This window comes from Prunus mume, linkage group LG1 (assembly GCF_029339155.1).
Source record: "Prunus mume cultivar Tortuosa linkage group LG1, ASM2933915v1, whole genome shotgun sequence".
Lineage (NCBI taxonomy): Eukaryota > Viridiplantae > Streptophyta > Magnoliopsida > Rosales > Rosaceae > Prunus > Prunus mume.
Genome location: NC_142698.1, coordinates 31,943,721 through 31,956,524, shown reverse-complemented (window position 1 = coordinate 31,956,524; position 12,804 = coordinate 31,943,721). Strand labels below are relative to the sequence as shown.

Genomic DNA, 12,804 nt, shown 5'->3' with positions numbered 1-12,804 from the left:
GCTAGCTAGCTGAAGGTCGTCATTGCTGCTCAACATGACTGTTCTTGATGAACCCAACCCCAAAAGTGTAGGCTTATTTTATTAATTATTATTGATAAAATGTAAGAAAAAGAAAAAAATAAAATAAAGCAAAACGAATTGAGTTTATAGATTGAGGTAAAAAAATTCGCAAGATTCAGGTTGTGTTTATAGCTATCATATGCAATGTCATGTCCATCACAAGATGCAAAACAAAAGAAGCCAAAATTCGATTTAATCACTTATTTGGTTGATTGAAACAAACAAGTTAGGGATCATTGATGCAGGCTCATAAAATCTTTAAATGAAAAACGAAATTAATTAATTTCAGAGTTTATCCGTTTGATTTGTACAATAAACCCATTATATATTGAGAAGCTTCTCTAACCCTAACTGAGGAAGAAAGAAACTGACAAGAAAAATAAACCTAATATTTCTCTTACTTGAATCTTGCGGCTTGTAGAGAGTGCTTTAATCGATCAAAAAACAAAAATTGAAGAACGAATGGAAGAGTGATAGCAATAGAATGAGGAATGTGGAAGAGAGGGCCTAACAACGAACGATGGGAAGGAGAAGAGAGACGAGAGCGTGACAAAAAACGGGGTTATTTTTGAAATTTTGAAAGTTTCATTAAAACCGAATGCCTCTTCAAAATTGATTCTTGTATAATAAAAAAAATGAAGCAACTCATTACTTGGTTTCCGTAATTGTTTTATCTCACATCAATTATTCACATAATAAGTGATAATCATTTATGGCCCTAAATAAGCAATACGAAACGGACACTTAAAAACATAGACGATTTTGATATTTTTAAGTAGAATTTTAGTTGTGGAACCCACAATATGTAAAGTGAGCTAAAACAATCCGTTAAAATCACAATGGGCTAGATTAATGTAATCTAGGAGATTCCAGAATTAACGCGTAATATGCACGCAGGCGGTGGTATTTGTCTTCATCTCAAAATTTATGGAAGAACAAATCTTTGACACAAGAAAGAATGAGACGCAAAAACACAGGCGGTGGTTCATCCACAATGTTTCATCACATTGACACCACAATTTACGATCATAACTGAACCTGGTTGAAAGCCTCGTCTTCTCAAGATTCTAATGTACTTTTTCACGGAAATAACATAGTTCTTCTGAAGATACGTATGTGAATGAAAGATGTTTTGAGGAGATTAAAAGGGCTTGAAATTAAATTATATTTGTGACTCAATTTCTTCAAAATAAGAAGTCGTGCGCCTCAAGCTTCCACTACTAGAAAATTGAGCAATACAGACCCTGTTTTCAGAGACTGGTGGACAAACAGTCCCTAAAAAAAATGCTATTTGGAACGAAATATTATATCTCTATCTCTAGAAACATCAAAAGACATAAAACCGTCCCTATTGTAATTACTACCCGTATTTTAAAGGAAAGTACTACATCCATATCGCCGTATATTAGGAAAAAACAAAGTACATAAGAGCATTTACAATGATACTCTCTATTTCTTAGTTAAAATTTAACTAAAAATATAAGAAAGCTATTTTAGGAGTTCTCTAAAAAATTTCAACTCCAACCATACTCCTTAATTTGGAGAGTCATAAATGCTATAACTCTTTTTTGATTGGTCTATCTTTATTAAAAAATAAATTAAAAAATAGTTACCATTAAATAAAGGTTTGAAATACTCATTAAATAAAACAGCATTAAATTATAGGGAATCACTAGGAGTCATTTCTCTCTCCTCAGATTTAGGAGCTCCTAGAGAACTCTCTATTTTAGGAGGTGGATAGAGAGCGTGGTTGGAGTTACATTTTTACGATTTTTTCCTGAAATTTGTCTAATGAGTTGGTTTAGGGAGCCCATTGTGGATGCTCTAATATGTCATTAGGCGCTGATATAAGAAACAATGCCAAAATCCCTTTACAATGATGCCACAATATGAGTCGCAGGCTTTTAGTCCCTCAATGTATTAGAGACTGTCTTCAGTCCTTAATGATGTTAGTCCTTCAAACACCGGAAGGCTTGTCTTTTGGATTGTCATTAGAGATCAACTCCAAAAATTTGGAAGAGGAACTACCTAGCTTGCAGTCCATCAATCCCACATGTCAGCAGCAAAGAGCAAGGCCTCTAAAAGTTGAAAAAAAAAATGAATTGATGAGTTGCTGAAAGAGGAAGACAAAAATACAAGCTTTGAGCGGGTTGCCCATAGTCTTCTAAATTGTGAGTTGGAACTATTCAATTAACTGGCTTGGCGGTCAATCTTGCATGACAGGATTCTTGGGGCCCTTTTGATTGACGGATTGAAGTTCCTAAGAATGAACTTCCCAAGTCTAATCCCATGGCTAAGAAATGAGGATTAGGAAATGCTATTTTCTCCCATTTTCATGTTTGGTTTGTGCAGTATCATAAGTGAGAAGTTCAGTTTCCAACAATACCCTTGAAGTTTTTTTTTTTGTTGTTGAAGAAACTTGATTTTTTATTTATTAAAAGTTATTAATATGAAGAGTTTTTTAAGGGTGAAAAGTGGGGTTTAGATATTAAAACAAGGGTAAGTTAGTAAAAAAAAAAAACTGCATTAGATGCTTTCCCAAGTGGGGAAAAAAGTTTCCCAAGGTGAGCCAATGATATGAAATTCCCCACTACATGGGAATTTCATACCCATGAGTTAGGTATTGCATTCCCAAGCAAGCATTTACCAAACATGGAAATGAAGCAGCTCATTAATTGGTAATTAATACGCTCTTTCAATAATAATTGTGCTTTTGGGTCGAGCAAAGAGTTTCAGCTGATGGACTTCATATTATAATTTAATGATCCAAACTGTCTAACTTTTAAGTATCATCTCAAACATCATTTGTGAAAGAAAAAAACCTAAAATACAAAACCATTTAACTACTCGATTAAAGCCCCCAATGAAAATGACTTGTAGATTAGTAGTCTCAAGTTCGAACCTTTATAACACATATATGAGAAATCCCCCTCCCTCTTCTAATATAGACTATCGTTTGTATAAAAAAATGAAAAAAAAATACACCTCAATTGAATTATTATTATTTTAAACAAATATGATCAATTTTATTGACTACAACTAGAGGTTTAAATGAAAATAATTACTGTTAGATTTGCTGTGAGAGAAATCAACTGTGAAATAAAGCAATTTGGCGTTTAGCAAACTTTTTGTTAGAAGTGTTGTTGTACAATAATCAATTTCTCAATGTTTGGTGACTTTTTGTGTATAAATGTTGTGAGTTGTATATAATGACCAAAAAAGGTACTATGTTCAAATGACTTTTGTATTCATGTGTTTGGTAAAAAGAAAAGTATTTTCATTTTCATTTTCACTTAAATACGTTTCTTAACCATCACATCTAATAATTATTTTAATTATAAAATAAATAAAGTATCATGTTGAAATTGTTTGCTTTCTCAATAAACAAACACCATACACAAGCACAAATGAATCAAAATCCAATCCCCTGTATAGGCCAAGCAGAAATAAAACAATATAAAGAAACAAATAGCTACGCAAACCTCCAGATGCTAGACAGAGCAAATGTTTGAATTCAAACATAAAAATACATGCATTGACACCCAACCCGCAAATTTCAACATAGGTTAACTTATAGTCATAGTGACTGTTGATAGCTAGCTAGGTCGTCGTTGCTGCTCAACATGACTGTTCTTGATGAACCCAACCCCAAAAGAGTGGGCTTATTTTATTAATTATTATTGCTAAAATGCAAGAAAAAGAAAAAAAGCAAAATGAATTGAATTTATAGATTGAGGTTAAAAGTTCGCAAGATTCAGGTTGTGTTTATAGCTATCATATGCAATGACATGTCCATCACAAGATGCAAAACAAAAGAAGCCAAAATTCAATTTAATCACTTATTTGGTTGATTGAAACAAACAAGTTAGGGATCATTGATGTAGGCTCATAAAATCTTTAAATGAAAAACGAAATTGATTAATTTCATAGTTTATCCGTTTGATTTGTACAATAAACCCTTTATATATTGAGAAGCTTCTCTAACCCTAACTGAGGAAGAAAGAAATTGACAAGAAAAATAGACCTAATATTTCTCTTACTTGAATCTTGAGGCTTGTAGAGAGTGCTTTAATCGATCAAAAAACAAAAATTGAAGAACGAATGGAAGAGTGATAGCTCTAGAATGAGGAATGTGGAAGAGAGGGCCTAACAACGAATGATGGGAAGGAGAAGAGAGATGAGAGCGTGACAGAAAAAGACGGGGTTATTTTTGAAATTTTGAAAGGTTCATTAAAACCGAGTGCCTCTTCAAAGTTGATTCTTGTATAATAAAAAAATGAAGCAACTCATTACTTGCTTTCCGTAATTGTTTTATCTCTAAATAAGTAATACGAAACGGACATTTAAAAACATAGACGATTTTGATATTTTTAAGTAGGAATTTTAGTAGTGGAACCCACAATATGTAAAGTGAGCTAAAACAATCCGTTAAAATCACAATGGGTTAGATTAATGGAATCTAGGAGATTCCAGAATTAACGCGTAATATGCACGCAGGCGGTGGTATTTGTCTTCATCTCAAAATTTATGGAAGAACAAACCTTTGACACAAGAAAGAATGAAACGCAAAAAAAAAACCCTCAAACTTGCTCCGATTCGCATTAAAAAAACCCTAATTAATCCCAAATTCTTTACTTTACCCACAATTCAATCACTTTAAAAATACCCTTTAGAGATTTCTCGTTTCTCTTTTCTGCCTTTTCCCCACAAAATCGGCAAATTGATAAACCCCGAAAATCCCACAAATTCCCAGAATTCTTCAAACCCCGAACATGACCGACCCCACCAGACCCGTCACGGGCTACCCGGCCCCGCCCTACGCCCAGCCCAACGGCGGCTACCCATACTCCGCCAACCCCACCCAAACCCAACCCCGAGGCCCCTACTCCAACGCCTACAACCCACGAGCGACCTTCATCCGCCGCTTCGTCGGCGCCATGATAGCCCTCTTCGTCATTGTCGGCTGCATCCTCCTCGTCGTCTGGCTCATCCTCCGCCCCAAGGTCCCCGACTTCCGAGTCGACTCGCTTTCTCTCTCCAACTTCAACGTCTCCTCCGCCTCACAGTCCGTGACCGGCACGTGGTCCGTCGGCTTCACGGTCTACAACCCCAACAAGAAGCTCAGTATACGATACGACGACGTCGAGTCCTCTATCTACTACGGCCCCGGCTTCATTTCGGGGACTCGGATTCCGCCGTTCGCTCAGGGGACTAAGGATCGGACGTCTGTCAACGCGACTTTCTCGGCGGCGAATTCGTTCGTTGGCGCTCCGGTGGCGCGCGGCATCGACGCGGACAAGGCGCGTGGGAGCGTGAGCTTCAACGTGAGGCTTTTGGCTAGGGTTGAGTTTCGGAGAGGTAGGTGGAGGCTGAGGCGGCGGCTCTTGAAGGTTTTGTGCCGTGGTGTGGCGGTTTCTCTTTTGTCGAAAGGCGGGCTGGGTACTTTGGGCGGTGGGTCAAGAGATTGCCAGGTTGTTGTTTGAGATGGGGGCAATGCGTGTGGTGCAAATGGTAATTTTATTAATCTCTCACTTTTCAATTGTGACAAGTTAGGAACGAGGAATGTGTTGTTGTATAATTAGTAGTAAGATGAGTTTATGGATTTAGGTTAAGTTGTTGTATATATTTTTAACTACAATTCTTTTGTTGTTTCTGGTTAGTGATGATTGCAATTGAGTTTGTTTTATTTTTTTCTCCTCCCAAAATACTACATCTTAGTTGAGCTTGTTTGCTTGTTCTACTCTGTTGATTATTGTTGTCTTTTAGAGACTTAAACCTTGCGCATTTCACAAAGTTATTGTGAGTTGTGCGGCTGTGCGAGGGGCATGTTTGATAGAGGTCAAGCAGAGCTCATTAGCCCTTAATGGCTCTTGGTGTTTTTTGATGGAGGCTTTCTTATCCTAGACCTAGAGGATTTGAAAATGGATGGAGGCAACATTATTTAGTAGAAACTAGAAAGAAACAGAGTAGTTGCTTAGAACATCTGTCTCATGCTTGTTTTTGCTTTGGTTATTAAACTCGTCGAATCCACCTTTGCTGATCCTAGTGGATTTGAAAATCAAGATCTTTTTTTTTGGTCCAAATCCAAGTGTGTAGCTTTACTCTGGGTCTGTAAACTCTTACATATGGTTTAGTCATTGTCAGTAGAACTGGATTCTAATTCAGATATGAAGATTATTTGATGTATGTCTTGTTTAATTTTGAACCCTTGATTCAAGCATAATAAGCCCACTCGATAACATATCCATATACAAATGAATTGTTTCTCTTGGGCAATTCATTTGTGTAAACCTAATTGTCATCAAAGTTCAAGTCATTGCATTTCTGGCAGGCAGTTTCTCAAACAATAACCAAAGGCAGAGGCTGATTATTTGCTTAAATCAATTACAACATGTAAACATATTTGCGCTATGATCAAATACAGAGTAGAGCTGCTAACTTTCCCTTACATAGATCCACATCTTGACTAATATTAATTCACTTCATTTGGATATGCAATCAAAGTAATCTCTTCAGATTCTGAATCTCTTGATGCACAGGGACTTCGATTGTCCCCACCAACTTCATCTGCAGGAATTTGTTGTGGGTATAAGAAAGGCCTTGGAGGCATTTGGAGGCTCTCAATTTCTCCTTCAAGCATCTCCACTACTTTATTCATTGAAGGGCGTTCAATAGGCTTCATTTGTATGCACCATAAAGCCACCATCATCATCTTCTTTATGATCTTCTTTTCCTCATCTGTTGCATCATCTCCTATTTCTATGTCCTTTCCTGCCTTCAACTGATCAGAAACCCATGTTGGAAAGTAGATTTGGCTAAATTGGCTTGATTGTTCTATACCCGCATTCAGGTTTTTCCTTCTACCAGCCATTTCCATCAATAGCATTCCGAAACTATACACATCGGCTTTGTACGAAACACCTCCAATGTTTTTGTAGAACAGTTCTGGAGCAATGTATCCCATGGTTCCTCTTGCTGCAGTCAAAGATACAATGCTATTATCCAATGGATATAGCTTTGCTAACCCAAAATCAGAGACCTTGGGAGTAAAATTCTCGTCTAGAAGAATGTTGTGAGGCTTGATGTCAAAGTGCAAAATTTGCATGTCACAGCCTTGATGGAGGTAATCAATACCACGGGCCACCCCAAGTGCGATTTCAAATATTTTCTGGCAACTTAAAGAGGCATCTCTTTGTTGAGAAAAAATGTATTTGTCAAGAGACCCATTAGGCATGAAATCATATACTAGAGCACGTTTTGAACCATCAACACAGAAGCCAATGAGTCGCACAACGTTAACATGACGAATCCTTCCAATTGTACCAACTTCATTAATAAAGTCTTGCCCATTAGTTTTGGACTTACCCAACATCTTGATGGCTACAAGGCGACCACTGCGGAGCTTTGCCTTGTATACAGAGCCATAGCCTCCTTCCCCCAATTTGTCCTTGAAACCTCTGGCCATCTTTTTGATGTCCGAGTAAGAGTACCTTATTGGCATGAGACTATTATTACTCCGTAGAAAGTCTTCTATATTCTCATACATTGACAAGTGCCTCCTTCGCCATTTATATATTACCAGTGCAGTTAAACAACAAAAACCAAATGAAAATTTGGCTGCCAGGTATATTGCTGCATGGTTCATTAAAATGGAATTAATGAACACGAAGTATAATAATGATAAGAATAATAATAATATACTCCTTTGCATATCCATCTCAATCAAAATAAGAATATTAATGTTCCAGTGATCCACACAAGTATTCTCTTACCTAGGGAAGCGACTGCACATCCCAGAAGCTGGCCAAGGTATAATCTGGATTCATACATAGGGAAACGCCGTTCAAAGTGGAAGAGCGCATATATTTTCTCAAGACCGCCTCCTGCAACAGAAGTAAAGAAATCAATCGATCAATGGAATGACTAAGGTGGTTAGTCAAGCGAAAAGGCCAAAGAAAAGTAAACGTCTATTTACAGAGTTGAGGGATCCACTCGCCTATTTTATCGATTATCTTCATTATGATCTCGTCGTACCAAGGGAGTACTACATTGAAAAGAAAGAAGACGGTAACATTAGTATCAAGAGAATTCTGGTTAGACCGACATAAATTATGAAATGAAAACTGTAACATTATTATCTTTAGAGGGCACTACAGTAAATAAGCATTCTTTAATATATAATTTATAATTTAAAGGTTTGGCAATTGTCTAACCATAGCATTGAATTCCAGTGCCGTTGCTGTTCAGACTGCAATATTCCTCTGATCCGCACTTTCCTATACATGCATGACGAAGCCATGAGAGTTCAAAGCCATGCGCTATTTCATTATATATTCCTTCGCAAGACGTCATGTGCTCCTCAGTTGAAGGGGACACCATAACCATTAGTGTTATTTTGCAGGAATCCCCCAAATTGTCTGACCATGGGCCAATCGCATAGTCACTTTCAACCCGAAATTGTATGAAATAAGAATATGTTGTTAAATTGGAGAAAGAAGAATTGGAAGAAGAATAGTTGTTGACCCCACTGATGCATGGAGCTGTTTCAACAATGTGATCGGAAGGATTCATTGGATTTTCACAGCTCTGGAAGATTATAGACATTGATAATGCTTTTGGGTAATCAGAATAACGGATGTAATAATAAGGACCTGTATAATTAGAGTAATAAGAAAAGTTGAAGCGGGTCAAGGAGTAGAGTGGGTGGGAGAAGTAGTTGTCCTTGATCTTGTGAACACCAGCATCCACAAGTCGGATTGTGAAGTTATTGTAATTGATTGCTTGTACATAATACTTTCCTGATAACAAGTATAGCACTGCATGATGAGTAGTACCATTTCCCTTGGCCTCACAAGATAGCTCGAAGCTTTTGTTGCCGCAGTGTTTAGAGTCTCCTTTCAATCGGAATGGAGAGCTTATGTTAATATTTCCACAAGAACGGGTACAATCAGAGTTATCATTGGAAGCTGTTTGGGAACAAGAGGAAGGAACATGAAGAAGAAGGAGCACTGTGTAAGCAGCAAATAGGAGACTTCCTCCAGACATGCTGTCAGAGCACAAGGGATATTTCCAATTTAGTGCAGTTTAACTCTTTAAAGATATAATATTTTGACCCAAAAAAAAAAAACTCTATAAAGATATAATATAAAGTTTTTATTTATTTATTTTGGCGCATAATCAGATAAAAATTAAGACATCACCGTGGTCCGTACCCGTCGGCCATTGACTAAAACATCCAGAAGGAGTGGGGCCCATGTCATCTGCAGTAATCCACACACAAAAAAGAAACCCAAGTCCATATCATATATCATATCATCTTCAAGGATACCCTTGTACTCTGCAAATAATTTCTTGCCATCATGAATTTCTTACGGTGGTTGCTCATGATAGTCGTAATAGTAGTAGATGCAGTGAATGGTGGAGTAGGCCATGAAGATTGCAGAGAAAGAAGATGTAGCCCCCACGGCCCAGCCATCCGATTCCCATTTCGACTTAAAGGTAGTCAGCCATTCCATTGTGGCTTCTGGGGATTTAATGTTTCATGCACTGACCACCACCAGACTATACTTGAGTTACCATCGTCGTCAGCTAAGTTCCTTGTTTATGAGATTAACTACACATCTCATGCAATTGGAGGAAGAGGTTATGATGGTTGCTTTCCAAGGGAGTTGTTTTACAGTAATGGTTCTTATCCCTTTGAATTCGTAGGCCCCGCAACCTTATTCAGTTGTCCACCGTCAACAGTAAGAGATAAATATTGTTCCAGCATCGATGGTAGTGATTGTCTGGCGAGATTGAGTCCATGCCATGGCAACAATTCTGGTAACCATATTTACGCTGCCTTTAATGATTATTGTTCCATTGATATCATGCCCCTAATGTCTTGTATCAAGTTGCATAACCACATATCAGATCCTGCATATTATGATGGGATGGGAACATTGCATTGGTCCATTCCATCATGTGAACATTGCAAAGGTATTTTACACTCCAAGTTTACTTTCCAACTATAATTTCAAGATTAATTGAAGATTCTATGCAAACTATAATTTTGGATTTCATTGATTTGAAAGCCGGCCCTTATTTCATGAACAACTTTTACAGGTCGTAATCTTAGAAACCGAAATCTGAAGATATTAGGTGAGCTATATCCGCAGACCTTCATTTCATCTAATTTCTTTTTTTCCTTCCTTTTTCTTTCTTTTATGAATATAATGGGGAGGAAGTTAATCAAGGATATGTTTGGAAGAGAGTTTAAAATGGCTAAAAATGCTTTAAAAAACGTTTGACACAAAAAGAAAATATTTGCAGGTATTTCCGCACTCTGTTTAGTTCTAATAGCGATGGGGACGACAATCTGCTATGTCTACAACTCAAACAAAAAGGAAAAAGAAAATCAGCTTAGAATTGAAAGATTTTTGGATGAATACAGAGCGATGAAGCCAAGTAGATATTCCTATGCTGATATTAAGAGGATAACAAGTCAATTCAAGGAAAAGTTGGGTCAAGGTGCCTACGGAACAGTGTTTAAAGGAAAGCTTTCCTCCGAGTTACTTGTTGCTGTGAAAATGCTCAACAATTCAAATGAAAAAGGGGAAGATTTCATAAATGAAGTGGGGACAATGTGTCAAATCCACCATGTCAATGTGGTTCGCTTGGTTGGAATTTGTGCCGACGGATTTATTCGTGCTCTTGTTTACGAATACTTACCAAATGGTTCTTTGCAAAATTTCTTATCATCAGTAGATAATAAGAATTCATTCATTGGTTGGGATAAGTTGCAAGATATCGCTCTAGGAATAGCTAAAGGAATTGAATATCTTCACCAAGGATGCGACCAACGAATCCTGCACTTCGATATCAAACCACATAATGTATTGCTAGACCAAGATTTCACTCCAAAAGTTTCTGATTTTGGTTTAGCCAAGTTTTGTGCTAAGGATCAAAGCGCAATATCGATGACTACAGCCAGGGGGACCATGGGCTACATTGCACCCGAAATCTTCTCAAGGAACTTTGGCAATGTCTCCTATAAATCGGATGTCTATAGTTTTGGAATATTGTTGCTTGAAATGGTTGGAGGCAGGAAGAACTTTAAAGTCATGGAGGACTCCACTAGCCAAGTCTACTTCCCAGAATGGATCTATAACCTTTTAGAGCAAGGCAACGACCTACGAATCCATATCGGTGATGACGAAGGAGATGTCACAATTGCTAGGAAACTTGCAATTGTGGGTCTATGGTGCATCCAATGGCATCCAACAGATCGTCCTTCAATGAAAGTTGTAGTTCAAATGTTGGAAAGAGAAGGTAATCTAGCCATGCCACCTAATCCTTTTGCGAGCACTTCGAGTTGAAGGTGATAATGAACAGACCTCTATGCTGAAGAAGCACATGTTCCTGCATGTATTATACCACTCATTTCTGAGATAAGTCATTGAGTGTTATTATAATAAGATTGTTATGGTATTGTAGTGTTAAGGAGAGCTAGTTAATTAAGAAACTAGTTTGAATTCAATAAATTTCAATGTGAAGTATTAATTAGATAGCAATAATTCATCAAACTTGTAGTACATGTTATAATTGAGACTAAGATGGTGTCTCTTTTTCTATATATTCATATATAATGGTGTATTTTGAATTATAGAAAGGAAAAAAAGGGTGACCCATATTGTGGTAGAGCATATACCAAAGTGAATAAAATTGTTAGTATTTATATTTTTTTTCATACAAACACTTATGAAGGAAGAAGAATCGAATAATATTGATCTTCCGTGGTAAAATAAATGATCTTAATCATTAGAACTACAAACTCCTTGTAATATTAATTTTTCTTCAACATGTAAGTATTTAGATGAGGGTACGTCAATATTTCCTGTGAACCCCTCTACTTAATCAATATTTTTAAGCTTTTATCCAAAGCTCTAACATCTTATTATTAAGATATTACAACACTAGCCATTAGTCAATGTCATCTTATTAACCAAAAGATTCATGATTTAGGTCATTACTCAAAGATGATTGTTACAAAAAATTACTTAAATAAATAGAAGAACTCAATACTTCTTATAAACGATGATTACCTAAAAAATGAATAATTCAAATTATGTGATGATATAGTGAAAAAAACTCAAATATATATTTTTTCCCCTTAGGTTTTTTTTTGATAGGATCCTTTGTATTTGAATGGTCGTGTAGTTTAGATATCCAAATAAATCATTCTTGATCCACTCCCATCAACAGCACAATAAACTAGTCAGAGTATTGCGCTCAAAACTTCAAATAATCCGAAGCGTTGATTTTTTATATCATGAATTAACATTCAACATATAACTGACAATAAACTAGTCTATATATTGTTTTCAAGGGAATAGACCATTCTCTCTGCTAAACTCAAAGGTGCAGAAGATACCAAGTATGTGCTCAAAACTGTTGATTAATATTCAAACACAGTTGTTATGAGAGGTACTTGTCTATTTATCATTGTCCACATTCCGAGCCACCCCAAGGAAATTTCCTTTCAGGTGAAGAAGACTAATCAAATTTCCGAACGGTTTTTGGGCCTAGTGAAGCAAGAAGCCAAGTGCAGGCAACATAGAGGAAGACTTTGACCATATACTCATGTTATGTGGTTCTCATCGTATTCCAAAAGAAAAAAAAGGACAAAAAGAAAAATAGAACAAAGAAAGTTCAATAAGAACTAAACACTTGTACCACAATAGACAACTACTTAACTTGGGAATC

The 12,804-nt window shown here is 36.7% G+C and overlaps 3 protein-coding genes across 5 annotated transcripts; 2 read left to right on the top strand and 1 right to left on the bottom strand.

The window, feature by feature from the left end:
- The first annotated feature begins 4,569 nt into the window (after positions 1-4,569).
- LOC103343882 (NDR1/HIN1-like protein 10) lies at positions 4,570-5,746 on the top strand. Its single transcript, XM_008247523.2, has one exon. The coding sequence runs from the start codon at positions 4,833-4,835 to the stop codon at positions 5,541-5,543; it is 711 nt and encodes a 236-aa protein (XP_008245745.2). The 5' UTR covers positions 4,570-4,832; the 3' UTR covers positions 5,544-5,746.
- A 609-nt stretch (positions 5,747-6,355) lies between these two features.
- On the bottom strand, positions 6,356-9,417 carry LOC103343903 (LEAF RUST 10 DISEASE-RESISTANCE LOCUS RECEPTOR-LIKE PROTEIN KINASE-like 2.1). Its single transcript, XM_089041269.1, has 5 exons — positions 9,273-9,417; positions 8,274-9,106; positions 8,057-8,104; positions 7,833-7,943; positions 6,356-7,692 (listed from the first exon to the last, which is right to left on the bottom strand). The coding sequence occupies exons 1-5, from the start codon at positions 9,281-9,283 to the stop codon at positions 6,533-6,535; spliced, it is 2,163 nt and encodes a 720-aa protein (XP_088897395.1). The 5' UTR covers positions 9,284-9,417; the 3' UTR covers positions 6,356-6,532.
- A 2-nt stretch (positions 9,418-9,419) lies between these two features.
- On the top strand, positions 9,420-11,672 carry LOC103343892 (rust resistance kinase Lr10-like). Of its 3 annotated transcripts, XM_089041280.1 has the most exons (4): positions 9,420-9,882; positions 9,973-10,038; positions 10,165-10,200; positions 10,372-11,672. In XM_089041280.1, exons 1-4 carry the CDS (start codon positions 9,420-9,422, stop codon positions 11,415-11,417), a joined length of 1,611 nt encoding a protein of 536 aa, XP_088897406.1. In that variant the 3' UTR covers positions 11,418-11,672. The 3 variants fall into 3 exon arrangements, with proteins under 3 accessions (XP_088897406.1, XP_088897413.1, XP_088897403.1); XM_089041287.1 differs by lacking the exon at positions 9,973-10,038; XM_089041277.1 differs by having other exon boundaries at positions 9,420-10,038.
- Positions 11,673-12,804: the final 1,132 nt, after the last annotated feature.